Below are 15,555 nucleotides of genomic sequence, written 5' to 3' on the forward strand. Positions count from 1 at the left end.
CCGTGCCAGGGAAAGTCCCTCTGTCCTCACTGCAGCCCGCAGAGAACAGGTTCGATCGGCTGAAGAAGCATGACTATGCCTCTCTATCAGACCCTCCTCCATTCCCCAGCATCATGCCCCAACGGGACTGACAACTCACCTGAGAATCTTTTCAGGGGCCTGCTCCCCTGTCACCAGGTCGTAGCCCCTCTCAAGTGTTGTGTAAGGCCAAGGTCTGTGGGAAGAAGAGAGGGAGGGCAAGAGAAGGGCATAGGAGATAATATTAGTCAGCAGTAGCTAGGGTGCCTATGTGGACAGTGCTTACGTGCAGTTTTACACACAACCAAACTGAGCAGAAGTAATTATTGGGTAAGACTAGATTATAAAAGAATGTCTCCAATTTATAGAAAGACTCAGCAATTTGAATTCCACGCTGTCCATTTTGGAGTTATGCACAACATCCGGATTCTCTTTATCAATCTACTTAAGGAAGTGTTCTTTGATTATTCATGGTTTGGGTGAGTTAAACTTCAGCATTTGTTCTCTAGAAGATTCAAAATGTGACTCAGTGGGAGCTGGGCCTCACTTTCCATCGGGTTTTGCAGAAACACAATTGTTGCAGAGAGAGTCCGCTTTGTGGAGTGGTTTTGGGCCTCTGGTAACAGAACAGAGGAGGCGGGGATGGTCCTTCCCTGAACCCGCCCCAATGTCCTTTGTCACTTACCCTTCACTCTGTCCCCAGTCACTGCGCACACACAGGTGTCTGTGAACCGGGTCAGGGGCATAGCCTTCATGACAGCTGCACTCTCCTGTCAGCAAAAAGAGAAAACAATCTTGTGAAATACTGCCTACCCAAGTAAGTCTCCTCCCCTGGTTCCCTTGTTTTCTTCGAAAATAAAGTGAGCTGCCTAGTTTTCGAAAAGGACCATGAGAAACAGGTGTTTTGATCTACCCTCCACTGTGGTTACTGAAGAGTTGATTCATTTGTTCATTCACTCATTTTTTCAACAATTCCTGACCACAACTTCCTGTCAAGCTCTCTTCTTGGCTCTGGGGATATAGAGATCAGGGTACAGCCCAGACACTGAAAGAGCTCACAGCTTAGTGAAGGAAACAGGAAGTGACCTGGTGGCTCCCGATGGACGTCCTATTTTCAAATATTTAAATTATGATACGCGATGTCTGCACTAAAAGTGTAATCAGAAAAACTGAATTCTTTCTACCTGAATGAAGAAGCCATGTTTATTCATAAGCCCCAAATCAACTGCCACCTCCTCCAAACACCTCTGGTTTCTCCTTTTGGAAATATCGTCTTCATTATCATCTCCAGGTTTCATTTTGTTTTATTTTTGTTGTTTGTTTACTTTAACTGGTCTTTCTCATGTCACCTCACCCCTCCTTTCCCCTCATGTTCTCTTCCATCCGTCCATCCATCCATCCATCCATCCATCCATGTATCCATGCATCATTTTTTTCTGGCTATGTCTTAGGCCCAGTTGTATGAATGCCTGCTGGCATCCCACTGCCTTAAGTGTCTTCTCCTGTTGGCCAGGCTCTTTTGCAGTGGTGGGCGGATGTCTGGTTTCCTAGCGTATTTCAGAGTTTATAGAGGCTCTGTGCCCTACCCTCTTGCTATATCAGTCCTGCTCTACTGTATGCTCCTTAGGGTTGGGGGGTATTTTTTGATCCAATTACTTATTAGTTGTTCCTAAGGTTTATCTATAGAATGTTCACAGATGCTTTACCAAAAATAGATTCTCTGAAAAAAAAATAGTTTCGGAAACACTGCACAATTCCTTAGAGCCAGTAGAGTATGATTCTGCATGAGGGTGATGCATATAGGTTTCCCTAAACTTATTTCACCTTGGGAAGCTTGCTGGTGGAACAAGTCACGAGATTAGTATTCTGTGGAACACGTCTTGGAAAATGCTGGTAGGAACTGCCCTGGCTTAGCTCACTGACTAGAACAGAGTACGTGCTCAACTCTGGGAGCTGAATGAATAATTGCGTTCTGGCTTTGATAAATCTCCAGACTACTGCTGTCGGGTTGTCTTCCCTCTCATCTTCTGATGACCGTATTCATGCACACCTCCAGATGAACCTGCGAGTCTTCAGTCTTACAGTCATTCTGAGTGGGCTGACCTGAGAGTTTTCAAACCCTGTTTCACAGAAACGTCAAGTTCAATGGGGGAGATTTAGGAACTTTGCAACTTTCAGATTTTAATGTTCTTAAAAATTATTTTTAAAAAATCTCTTTAATAGTACAAACTGAAGGTTAAACACTCAGCTGTTACATTCTACATTTTAGGACAGTAAAGAGTATCTTCAGATTAACTCTAGTGGTCAGGTAAACTTGTTTTATGGAGGCCTCACTAAAAATAAGTCTCCAGAGGGTAAGGGGGATGGGAGGTGGTAGAAGAGGGTCAAGGGGGTCAAATATACGATGATGGAAGGAGAACTGACTCTGGGTGGTGAACACACAACGTAATATATAGATGATATACTATAGAAATGCACACTTGAAACCTATGTAATTTTACTAACCACTGTCACCCCAAGAAATTTAATAAAATAATAATAATAAAAAATCTCCTGTCATCTTTATTCCATTGAGAATACTGAGACTGTGAGTTGAGGAGCTAACAAGCTCATGCTATTTATAGCTACATGTCTTATGAATCAGGGTTTTCTCAACCTTCTGCAACCCAAACAAAACATGGCAGTGACTGTGATGCTAGGGTAACACAGGTTCTACAACGATCAGCCATAACTCCCGCTGTCAAAATGTTTGCATTCATCACGTAATGTACTTGGTTTCACGGATTCACTATAACTGTTATGCATTTGACCTTATACGAAGCATTCTGTTGAAAAGAACATTCTACCTCGCTTTACGTATTACAACATGGCTGAATCTTTGCACCACCAGCCTTAGCAAGTATCTGGCTTAATAAACGTTGGTTGAGCTAACAAGGTAGTAAGACAGCATATGGGGTGAAGCAGGGGCCAGAGACAGTATTCACAATATTCAGAATGAGACTGTTGAAAGACAGAAGGAGAGATGAAGAGAGAGCGAGGTCTACCTTTCCCCTTCTCTGGATACCTGGTAAATTAGGAAGGGGCTACTCACAGTCAGGAATGTTCTCTGTACCTCTCTCCTTCCCTCCAGCATCATGCCCGGCGTCTTCCACTGAATACGCCGTGTGCTCTAAGTATGTGCGACCTAGTGGACTGGGTGTGACTGGAGGTAAGGAAAACGGAGAGAGAGGGCTGAAATCCTTGAGATTTGGATGAGAATAATTTACCCAAGTGCGAGGGGTCGGAGCCATTGATGTGTTAAAATGCAACAACCCCTTCATGAAATATTCACCACTTTCAACACATCTAAATTAAAGATTAAAAGTCCTGGGATTTGTCCTCGAGATTCCCAGGACTGATTTATGACCTGTCACAAAGCACAGTCCTCATGATTCCTAACGGGAGAGGTAAAATGGTTACCTCTGGCAAAGGGACAGGAAGTCAGGCTTGGGGAGGGAGGGCCAGGACGGGTGCTGGAAAAGAGAGCTCTTTTTACTTGATGGAAAGGGCGATGGCGAAGGTACCTGTCTCTCCTGTCAGTCAGGGCCGGAAAGGGCACAGGTCATTTCCCCTCCTTTTGGGAAGTGAAAAATCTATACACGGAAAGGGTGCTGCTATGTTTTTCTTTCTTGCTCGCGTGCTTACTAGGCAAGTCTCCCCTGCCTCAGAATGGATCATTAATTACTGATGCTCATTCTACAACAAATATGTATTTTTCAGATGAGAGGCAACCACGCTGGAGGTCCCCCAGAAGGCTGCCTGGAGAACAGGAGGTGAGGCATGGGAAAAGTGCCTTGCATGCTGGGAGCAGACAGGCCTGGGTTCCAGTCCTCACTTTCTCTCTCCCCAGATGTGTGGTCTTGGGGAATCTACTGTACCGTTTTGGCTCTTCGTTTTCTAATCTACAGAATGGAGACAGGATAGTAATGTCAGTTTCACAGAGCTGAGGGAAGTACTGAAGGATAAAGCTCAGGGCTCAGGTAGACAGACCAGGAGCAGATGCTCACTATATTAATTTCTTCCACCTGTCCTTCCATTCCAAGCCTTCTGATCTATGCTGACACATTGACTCTAGGGGCCCCAGAGAAGCAATCTGCTCCTTGCGGGGCCTTAGTTTCCCCATCTGTAAAAGGGAACATTAGAGTAGATGTTCACCAGTCCTGAGCACTGACATGAGTGAGCTGTTTGTGTTGCCTTTTCAAATCCCTCACCTCTGCGTCCTGGACACTGATTGTTTTAACCTTAGCTATGATCTCTCTTAACAGTTGGGCCAGGTGTCTCCAGCAAGATTTCTATCTATGCCACGGCAATGGGCTTTATTGACTTCTGTTTCCCATCTTGCTGGCTCAGCCAACTCTCCACTATTTGCATCCACGCATCTCCTTCTTGCAAGATGCAAGCCTCTGGCAGCCAGAGCTGATGAACCCCTTCCTCGGGTGAGTCCTTCCTTCAGTCCCACCTCTGCATACCCAGGGCAGCCAGGCTGTCAAAGAACAGCTCCAGGGACACAGGTTACAAGGTTTGCACATGCTGCCTGTCAATGTCCCCGCTCCCTCAGTCCTGTCCCCACAGGGGCTCCTTGAAGAAAGCGACTGCACCCATCTTACATCCCGCACCTGCTGGTACCTAAATAAGTCCAGGGGTATATTTCACAATAGTAATGCCTGTGCCAGTGGGGTAGGGGTACATGTTTCGTTTTTAATTTGCCTGTTTTCCCCACTACCCTGCAGAAATCTTTTCTTTATCATCTCCATAGCCTAGTAATCAGCAAGGTACCTGATGAAGGATAGATGACTCATTTGTTAAATAGATCGATGAACAGATAAATGAATTAGTGAATATATGAATGTACTGTAATTTTCATGAATTCAGGCAGAGTCCATTTTGAATAATGATGGTTCTGCTGAAGACTGAAAGAAACTTTCTTATATCCATGTCAGGTATTTGTCAAGGAAATGGAAAGTGTAAACATTGAGTGCTGATGAAATGTCTAAAATAGAATTCTGTTTCACATCAAAGCAGATAAAGCTCTTAAAGATCATCTAGTTCAAATCTTCCCAGCTTTATTTTTCAGAAGGGGAAATGCAAGCTTAGACAGAGAAGACACCTGGACAAATCATTGGCCTTGCCTCTGGGCCAGTCAGGATCAGAACCCAGGGCTCTTGGCCATGATTTCCGCAACCTTTCTTTGCACTGGTGACCTCAATACTTCCACATTATACCTGGCAACATTTTCTAGGAATTCTTGTTTTTCCTTTGTATTCCTCTGACATTTCCTTGTTTCCTATACTGAGAAAGTATTGCCCCACAAACAGGAATTATTATTTTTTTAATATAATGAATTTGAAATATTTTTAACAGATTGAAAACCCACATTTATGTGACCGATCATGCAGACTTTAAAAAAAAAGAGTTTAATCTCTTCATTAAAGTGGTTCCTGTAAGGGAATTCAATTAAGTAGATTTTCATCGTGCTAATTACTGGAATTCCGTATTACCAGCTATAGATGAGTTGCTCTGGTTTAAAAATATTTATTCTTTATGTCTTATTGAATTCTCATTTTTTGTTATATGCATTCTCACTACACAAATGCTTGGGTTAAAACAACAGAATCGCTCAATCATGAACAATCTGAGTTTATCTTGTATGGGACTCTTCTGAACCGCTTCAAAATGGGCAGTGCCTTCATGTTCACCACATAAGGCTGGAGGTCCAGTGCAATGGTTCAGAGTTGGGCCCTAGAATCATCTTGTTTTGGGTCTAAATCCTGGATCTGCCACTTAGAATTTGTGTGAACTCAATCAAGTCGCTTTACCTTGAGTTTGTTTCCTAATCGCTTTACCTTGAGTTTGTTTCCTAATCTGTAATGAGTGGGATGACCTATGTATCTGCTGGAAAGGTCAGTGACATATTTGAAAAGTCCCCAGTGCAATCGTTGGCACATTTCTTCTTGCTGAAAACATCACAACTGTTAGGGGTTTTGTCATTATTGTCCTTGGATAGGAGGGGCCAATTTAGCATCTTGTTTTAAAAAGAGAAAGTGCGAAAATTTCTACATGAAGGATGGTCTCAATGTGAAACAGAATTTTATTTTAGACATTTCATCAGCACTCAATGTTTACACTTTCCATTTCCTTGAAAAATACCTGACATGGATATAAGAAAGTTTCTTTCTTTCAGTCTTCAGCAGAACCATCATTATTCAAAATGGACTCTGCCTGAATTCATGAAAATTACAGTACATTCATATATTCACTAATTCATTTATCGTTTTTAATTTGCCTGTTTTCATTGTATGCCTTTGCAAAGCCAGAGGGAATCAGTTTCTTTATCTGCAAATTTGGGGCAGCTTCAGTGAAATAATCTCCAAGGCTGATCCCTGTGATGCCAGACCAGCAACACCAGTTGCCTTTGTCACTGGCTCCGGCTACTGAAGGACACAGGCACAGAGGGACCAGGGCATGAGCCAGAGGGCGCTGTGTCCTCCACCCCACGCAACTCCGAGAGGCTCAGCACCTGCCCACGAGAGTGCTAGATAAGTGCCAGCCTTCTTCCCTAGCCCGCCTGGCTTCTCTCCTCCCACCCTGTCATCCTCTTACGATTCCATTTTCACTTTCTTCCAACTCAGTCATCACTTATCATCACAGGCCAGGGACACTGGCTGCGGTTCACTTTCCTATTTACTCTTCTTATCGGTATGGCTTGGAAAGACGTCTCGCTGGGCCCTCCGAGCAATTAGTGTGCATGGCATCCTTTCCTGTTCTGACTCTGAGTGGGCCACCTTGAGGCTCTTCACTTCTGTGTCACTGCAGGCCAGCTCAGGGCCAGGCATGTGGTGGGGGAGGCATGGCCTAGACGTCACATTACTGGGGGGCTGCTTTGTGCTAGGAGTAGTGGAAGGCAGTAGAAATAAGTTACCGTATGTCATCTCACAGGTCACACCCTCAACTAGTACGAGGAGGAAGGTGCTAGTGTCCACATTACAAAATGAGAAAACCGAAGCTCAGACTCCATTAGTCACTTGCCTAAGGTCATAGGGTTAGATATTCAAAGCTCATGGTCTTTCACACAATCGTAAACATCACAACAATAAACATACGCAGAAGGGCAAGAGCAAGGAGAGCTGCCTTTAATTTGACAATTATCACGTGCCAGACAACAAGGATTAGAGAAGGGAAGCTCCAATCCACCCAAGTTAAAATTACCATCCTGCTGATTTCTAAAATTCCACTATAACTACAGGTTAAGAATTGCTCTTCCAAATATCCCCTTTTCAAATATAAATACTGTATGTGAGGATTGCATTGAATTCAAAATACCCATGCAACGAAGGGTTCCTGGATTGATTTCCTGCTGGCAGGGGATCAGGCACACGGCTAGTAACATCATACCTTCTGCTAACTGAGTGTCTACTATGTGCTCACCTTACCCAAATAACTTCTGAAATCCTGGGAGGATACCAGAACGCTGGGAGGAAGATTTATTGGCTCCATTTTAAAGAATATGAAGTTGAGGCTTGGAGAGGTTGATAAGCGGCCCAAGGCTCTGAACAGAAGAATGAACACCCCAGCCCGGCATCTTTCTGATCCTCCCTCCCCCAGCTGTGTGATGGCTCTCGGAGAGGAATGATTTCAGAAAGTGTGGAAGGGGCACAAGAATGGGAGATCAGGGGGTGTCGAAGGAAAACCTTCCCTGTGGTAGTCTGAATTATTGGTGTCAAGTCCTTATTTCTCTGCAGTAGTATTATGCACGCAGAGTCTTGCCATGGCTGACTGTGGGAAGACAGAAATGTAGGAAGACAGAAATGTCTCCCCTACCCTTTGACTTCAGCCTTGGCACAGGACCTGCTGTGGCCACTGGGATGTAGCCGACAGGGTGTGGACTAAGCTTTGAAATGTGCTGTGTGGCTGCGCTTGCTCTCCTGCACTTCTGCCCCTTGCTATGAGCAGACCATGCTCCAAGTAGTGGCGGGTCCAAGGAGGATGGGGGCTGTTTGGGACAGAGCTGGACGCAACCTGAGCTTGGAGCCAAGTGCAGCTGAGTTCCGGTTAGAGCAGTCCACCCACATGTGTACCAAAGGGGGACGATGCTTACAATTGTTGACAATAAAGTGTGGTGGTTGTTTGTCATGCAGACTGAGTGTAGCAAAAGCTGCTCAAACCTATAGGCAACCCCACCCCCCACGAATAATGATCCCACTTTCTTCTCAAACTAGAAACCTCAGAAAAATCTCTGACTGGACTTGATTGGTTTTAGTCTCAATGTCCAAATGGCACCTGAATCCCTCTGGTTCTATCTCTTTGTTGTCACTGAGACCCATCCCCTCCCATCTCTCCCCATGGCCACTGACCTGGTACAGGCCCCCAGCATTGTCCACAAAGATATTGAAAAAGTCTTTTCACTGGTGACCTGCTTTTAGTGTCCCCGTCTCAACTGATTGATGGTCAGTCATCTTTTCAAGGAACAGCTGCATCCGTGGCTCATCCCCAAAACGCTCAGTGGTGCTTTCAGGGTGGAGTTCATATCCCCTAGTCTAACATCCAAAGCCCTTCATGTCTGGCCTCAGCCAATGTTCCTCCCTTGTGCTTTTCCTGCTCAACTTCCTCCAGGTTTATGCATCAGAAGAGCCATTCCAGACCCACCTGCAGACCACAACCTGCTAGAGCAGGTCCTGCCCTGAGAAAAGCAGAAACCGAGAATTGGGGAGAGAGAGTTCAGCAGAGAAGAGACAGTGGGTTGAGAGGGAATAAGAGGTGAGGAGAAAATAAAGTGGCTAAATGATTATATTGCAAAGGAATGAGGTCATCTGGGCAGTTTTGAATATAAGTGGTATCATCATGGAATATATTTTATAACCCTGACCCCTCTGAAACCTTGGGCAAATCACTTTACTTTTCTTGGCCTCAGTCTTACCATCTGTGAAATGAGTAACTAGTACGTAAGAGAACCCCAAACGCCCTCCCAAACCTTGTTCAAATTTCCATCCTTGGTTTTTCTTCTAACATGCTTTGGTCTTGTCTCTTGAATTCAGCATCCATTTAGGGACTGGGCAGGGGGGACATGTGGGAGGGCTGGGAGTTTGGAGGACAGAGACTCAGGAGGCACATTACTGGGGTGAAAAAAACAAGAGGATATCATTCAGACATTTATGAAATGAGGATGACTTCTTAGAGATCTGTGCAGCCAAATGTGCTGTGTGACCTGGGCCAGGTCCTTTCCTTCCCTGAGACTCAATTTCTGTCTGTACAAGGAGGAGGTTGGTCTTGATGACATCTCAACAACCTCTCTTGGGTGTCTCTGATATCCCTTTATTCCTTACTCTACTGGAATGAGACTTTTCAGCTTTGTTCTTCCCCAAACACTTGAAAAGACTTGGACACCGACATTTCACCTGTCAGCCCCTCATTGTCATTCATCATCAGACCTCTGAGAGCAAGAAGGAAACACAAAATAGAGGCCACATGGTTCTAGCAGCGCAGGCTGCTGATCGAGTTTTTGGGAATCAGAGTCCTTAATCGAGGCCACATGGGACCGAACTGACATTGACCCGGCTCATTGGGTAGCCATGTGGGAGTCGCATGGGCTGAGAGGCCACTAGCCAAGCCACACCAGGGCCCCCACTTCAGGACTTTGAGTGCACTACTCACACAATTATCTACAAATCAGTGTTGGGCAGAGAAGCACTTGGATAAAAGACTCCCTCAAAATTACGGCTGACTGAAGATAGAGCAGGCTGAAAAAAATCTCATCAACAGCCTGAAATGGATACAGATGCAGACGTCTCTGAAAACGAGGAAGGATCCATTCCAGTTGACCCACCTGGGATTCTCGACACAGGTGCGCAGAGCTAGGCCAGCTGGGGGATGGGTCACCCACTCTACCTCACCAGTCACCCCCGAGCCCTCCATTGTCCAAGCTTCTCAGGTGAATCTGAAAGGGGTCAGGGGCCATGGGACACATCCTGGTGAAGGGGACATAGTATTGGCCTAGGAATTAAAATGACATGAGGCTGAATCCTCCATCTACTACTGGGTAAATCATGGCACTTCTCTGGGTCTCCGTTTCCTCATCAGAAAAATGGACATCTTGAGTCCAATTTAAAAACCTGTCACAAGGATTGAAGATATGTTTAAAGCAATGGCCACATCACCAGGCATGTAGGCAGCATTTGGTAAGTGGAAGTGCGATGATGGTGATGATGATGGTGGTTATGATGGTGATGATGGTGATGATGGTGATGATGGTGATGGTGATGATGGTGATGATGATGATGGTGATGGTGATGATGGTGATGATGATGGTGATGATGATGGTGATGATGATGGTGATGGTGACGATGGTGATGATGGTGATGATGATGGTGATGATGATGGTGATGGTGGTGATGGTGATGATGGTGGTGATGGTGATGATGATGGTGATGGTGATGATGATGGTGATGATGATGATGGTGATGATGGTGATGGTGGTGATGGTGATTATGATGGTGATGGTGATGATGATGGTGGTGATGGTCATGATGATGGTGATAGTGATGATGATGATGGTGATGATGATGGTGATGGTGATGATGATGATGATGATGATGATGGTGATGATGGTGATGGTGGTGATGGTGATGATGATGGTGATGGTGATGATGATGATGATGATGGTGGTGATGGTGATGATGATGGTGATGGTGATGATGATGGTGATGATGATGATGGTGATGATGATGGTGATGGTGGTGATGGTGATTATGATGGTGATGGTGATGATGATGGTGGTGATGGTCATGATGATGGTGATGGTGATGATGATGATGATGGTGATAGTGATGATGATGGTGATGATGATGATGGTGATGATGGTGATGAAGATGGTGATGATGATGGTGATGGTGATGATGATGATGGTGTTGATGATGGTGATGCTGCGCTGGTGACTGCTGCTGCTGCTGGTGCGCTGACTGGTTGCTGCTGGGCGGTGCTGGTGGTGCTGGTGGTGCTGGTGCTGCTGCTGGTGCCTGCTGGTGCTGCTTGATGCTGCTGCTGTGGTGCTGAGTGTGCTGCTGGTGCTGCTGGTGCTGCTGCTGGTGCTGCTGCTGCTGTGGGCTGGTGCTGGTGGTGCTGGTGCTTCTGCTGGTGCTGGTGCTGCTGCTGGGTGGTGCTGGGCCTGCTGCTGGTAGCTGGAGCTGCTGCTGATGATGGTGATGTGATGATGATGATGGTGATGATGCTGGTGATGCTGTGATGATGGTGTTGATGATGGTGATGTTGATGATGGGTGATGATGATGATGTGATGATGATGATGGTGATGATGATGATGATGATGATGGTGATGATGGATGATGATGATGATTACCATTACTACCAGAACTACTATCATTGCCACTGCGGTTGTCCAGTCTGGGCTTCCCAGGTCATTATTTGCTCTCTGGTTTGGTGCCTTTGCTCAGGCTTCCTGCTTTGTTACTTCCCCCTTTTCTCCTCCCCATGTGGTTCTTGTCTCACCTTTGGTTCAGATCTTACTTCTTCAGACTATTTTTCATTCTCTGTACCATTCCTCTGTGCCCAGCAAAGGTGGGATCAGGACACAGCGATGCGTCCATCCAATTCTCTGCTTTCATGCAGCTGACACTGGAGTGCGAGGACTGAGGAAACTATATCACCACCACAAGGTGTGATCTGTGCTGTGTGCCAGAGCCACAGGACCCAGAAAAAAGAGTGTCAAGCTCTGCCCCAGGGTCACGACACATCCATGAAGGGGGAGAGTAAGACAATGAGGGGACAGAGATTCCTAACTGCCAGGCACTGCTGCAAGTTCTTTATTTATATTAATGCATGTGACCCTCATAACAAGCCGATGAAGTAAGTTCTATTTTTCAACCTCATCTTACAGATGAGGAGACTGAGGACCAGAGGGGTTAAGTAACTTGCTTGTCTGAGGTCAAAATGCTAAGAGTGCCAGAGCAGGATTGAAATCTAGCCAGCCTGGTTCCAGAAACGGAGCTGTGGCCTCCAGGTTGTACTGCCTCTCTCTCTGGGGGAAATAAGAACTTTCCAGATGGAGAGAAGGACAGGTGCAAATGACAGCATCAAAGGGAAGTCATGGGACCGTTTGTTTCTCTGAATCAGTGGGGTACACTGGATCAGCTGATCAGCAGAGCCAGAGGGCTTAACTGGTACTGAGAAATCCTGACCTCGTTTTACAGGTATGAGGAAATAGCCTCTGGGGAATTCCCAAATCCCCTCTACAAAAAGAGTCATTCCCAAATGCTGAATGCAAGAGTCATTTGTGGAGACAGGCAGTTGAAAGCAGAGAGGGCATACACTCGAGTCAGAACAGGGTTTGAATTCTGCATCTGTTACCCAGCAGTTCTGTGACTTCATACAATTTCCCGTATTTGGCCAAGACTCAGTTTCCTTCATTGTACAGGGAGTGAATCAGGCCCGAGCCTCTCCCTGAACAACAGCAAGAATGATCTAGTCCCAGTTTCGCCTTTAATCTACCCAGCCACCATGTGAAGCAGGGGCTAATGGGGTCCTGACTTTACAGAGGAAGAAACTGAAGCCTCCGGGCGTTAGATGACTGGCCCCAGGTACCCAAAGAGAGAAAGCAACAGGGTGAGGATGCAAAGCCAGGTCGGCTTGACCTTGTAGTAAGGTAAAAGGAGTTTGGCACAACCCTGTGTCTCACTGAAAATGACCCATCTTGGGGGCTCTGCCTGGACACCTACCCCACCTCTGTGGGAGTCGACAGCGGTGCAGGTAAGACAAGGTCATGTGGTTGCCCATGCCCCGGGACCTTGGAGCTGTTTGCCCCCCAGTTGCTCAGAGGGTTCGCTCAAGCCCCCCGCATTTCTTTGAGCCATATCCTTCACCCTCAGAAGCCCTGTCCTCTCCCATTCACAAGGCTGCGGAGAGGCTAAAATACAGATACGTCTTCTATCTAGAACACATGATTAATAGTGCAGTTGTTCCCTGCTTGAACAAAACCTGAAATAGCAACGTGAAAAATGCAAAATAAATTAAGCAGAAGGTAATTATTCATTTTGAAAAAAGAGTTCTTCACAAAAGAGATACATGGATGGGTTTTTTCATTTCCCCCTCCCCCCCAAGCATCAGCTATCTTTGGGAGTTTAAAACCCAATTTCATTTATAAAATTAAAGCAAAAAGAGTGATGATTTTCTAGATGTGCACTGAGTACAATGGGCGACATGCATGTGACCGGCCCGTGCCCTCCATGCCATAAAGTAAGGGGGTCCAGACACCCAGAGCGTGGGACTTTCGCCCTTGTCTAGTCAGGAAGGGGGGGAAACAAAGAGGACCTGTGGAGAGCACGTGACTTCTGCTCTCTGTTTCGGAGGGTCCTTTCCTCAGTGACCTCAGCCTTAGCAATAAGCAGATGGTCATGGCCAGAGCTGGCTTCCAGGGAAACTGGAGAATTGTCATGTCTAGTGCCTTCCATCTGGACTATTACACTATTTTACATAATGTGTACATTCAGCTGAACCCAGCTAATTTTCACTTTGCTGACCTCACTCGTGATTATATTTATATCCCTGTGCTTGTTCTCCTCTGTCCTCCCTGTGTCTCTTTATATTGGATGGTTCACTCCACCCGGATCTCTGTCTCTTTTTGTTTCTCAATCATTGTGTTTTTGTAGCTGCTTCACTTTCTGTCCTTGGTTTCTGCTTCAACCCCTCCCCCATCTACGACCCCTCTGACAGCGACTATAGCTGTTACAATTCTATTGACTCTGTTCCCTATGCTGTACTCCACATCCCGTGACTTTTCTTTCCCGCTGTGTGTGTCTCCATATACCTTACCGTTTGTCTGTCTTTCTCTACGCCTTGGTTTCCTTTATGGAAGTCTCAGTAAAAAGAATTCTGAGTTTGAGTCAGAGGCTCAAGTGAAATCTTCAGACCCGCCTTCATTACCTCATCCACCAAAGGAGTCAAAAAGAAAAGAAAAAGACTGTCTACTTCAAGGGGTAATGTGAAGATTACACAAAATATGGTATGTAAGGTGCCTAGAACAAAGAGGACACTCACTTTCGGCTTCATTTCCTTCCCCCTTCATTTCTTCCTTTCCATTGATTCCCCCGTTCTCCTTTTCCTCTTCCTCCCCTTCTCCTCTCTTCCCTTCGCAGCCATCCCGCCCTCTTTGCCCCACTCTCCCACAAGCACATGCATACACCACAGCCCCCACAGGCCCCTCAATGTTCTACTATTGATTTACATGCAGAACAGTGAAAGTCCCCATCACTTTCTCTTGCAAAACATTTTTATGCCACATTTACTGGTATTCGGTGGAGAATCATTGTGAATCATTAAAATTAAGCAGCATGTGTCTAAGTGGCCTCACTAGGGAGTCAGGATTCGTGTCTATGTCCATTTTGGGTCATTTGAGAGATTACAGTGGGCTGTTCCCAAGGTCCAGGCCACTTGACCTCGCTTGACTTCTGTGGAGCAGTTTGAGTTCCCGGATGCCCTGTCCTGAGAGAAAGTCTTGGTGGGGTCAGCGTGCAATCCATACGCATCCCCCACCCTCTACGGGCTGGTAGGAACTCATTTAATGAAGTTATTAATTAAGAGACATTTGATGCTATAACCGACACACACACACACACACACACACACACACACACACACACCACACCCCTTCTATCCAGAGGACTTTAATATACATTAAAATGAAAGCAGCCTTCAGTCAAGAAGGAGAAAGGACAGTGTGTTGCAAGGGCCTAGCTCCCTCTAGATGGTATCAAATAACCAGAAAAGGCTACTACAATCGCTAAGTGCTGTGTTTCTAATGATTTCGCGCAGGCCCCTTCTAGTCAGAAATCTGTCATCACGCCTTCCAATGCATCCTGATTAAGTCTTTTGTGGGTTAAGCTTGCCGACACTGGGTTAAGTCTTTTGTGGATAAGCTTTGCCCCTGATTTAATAATTCCCATTTGTTGAACAAGTGTATTTGCCATGTAATGTAGCATACTTTGTATTGATCATACCATCACGATAACCTAGCAAAGGTGAATACCTTTTTTTCCGATGAAAAAGAGCAGGGAATTGAGGCTTGAGGGAAATTAAGCAATTGGCTCAATACCACACCAACAGTTAGAGGCGGAGCCAAGATTTCAACCCAGGTCTGTCTGAATTCAATGCCTCAACTCTTTCCATGTTGCTCCGACTGTCTCTCCACAAAACAAAACAAAACAAAACAAAACAAAACTAACAAAACAAAACACCAGAGCCCACCATGAGGGCAGCTTGATTTTGAGCAAGGGGAGGCTCGTGGCCGTGTCACGTCTGCCTCCTTCCTCGTGACAGACTCCATCTTGGGGCTTGACATTTGTGGAAGACAGATATTCACGAAGCTTATGGGAACTAACCACGCCCCAGATGTCCTTCACTGAAACACTTCTTTGCATGGATGATGAGTGGATCTGATCATGAGCCTGCAAGGCAAGCCAGGAAAAGTTCTGCTACTAGAAGCCAATACCACCTT

General features: G+C 45.8%; 1 protein-coding gene across 5 annotated transcripts in view; it reads right to left on the bottom strand.

Annotated features, from left to right (window-relative positions):
* Positions 1–15,555, bottom strand: part of ASTN2 (astrotactin 2) — an 836,425-nt gene that overhangs the window by 443,339 nt on the left and 377,531 nt on the right. For all 5 annotated transcript variants that reach the window (XM_033122811.1, XM_033122810.1, XM_033122808.1 and 2 more), the window contains 2 exons: positions 704–788; positions 140–214 (listed from right to left, as the gene is read on the bottom strand). In XM_033122811.1, the coding sequence (XP_032978702.1) occupies positions 140–214; positions 704–788 (160 nt within the window). The remainder of the gene's footprint in view (positions 1–139; positions 215–703; positions 789–15,555) is intronic.

The sequence above is a fragment of the Rhinolophus ferrumequinum genome, chromosome 12 (assembly GCF_004115265.2).
Source record: "Rhinolophus ferrumequinum isolate MPI-CBG mRhiFer1 chromosome 12, mRhiFer1_v1.p, whole genome shotgun sequence".
In the NCBI taxonomy this organism is placed as follows: Eukaryota; Metazoa; Chordata; class Mammalia; order Chiroptera; family Rhinolophidae; genus Rhinolophus; species Rhinolophus ferrumequinum.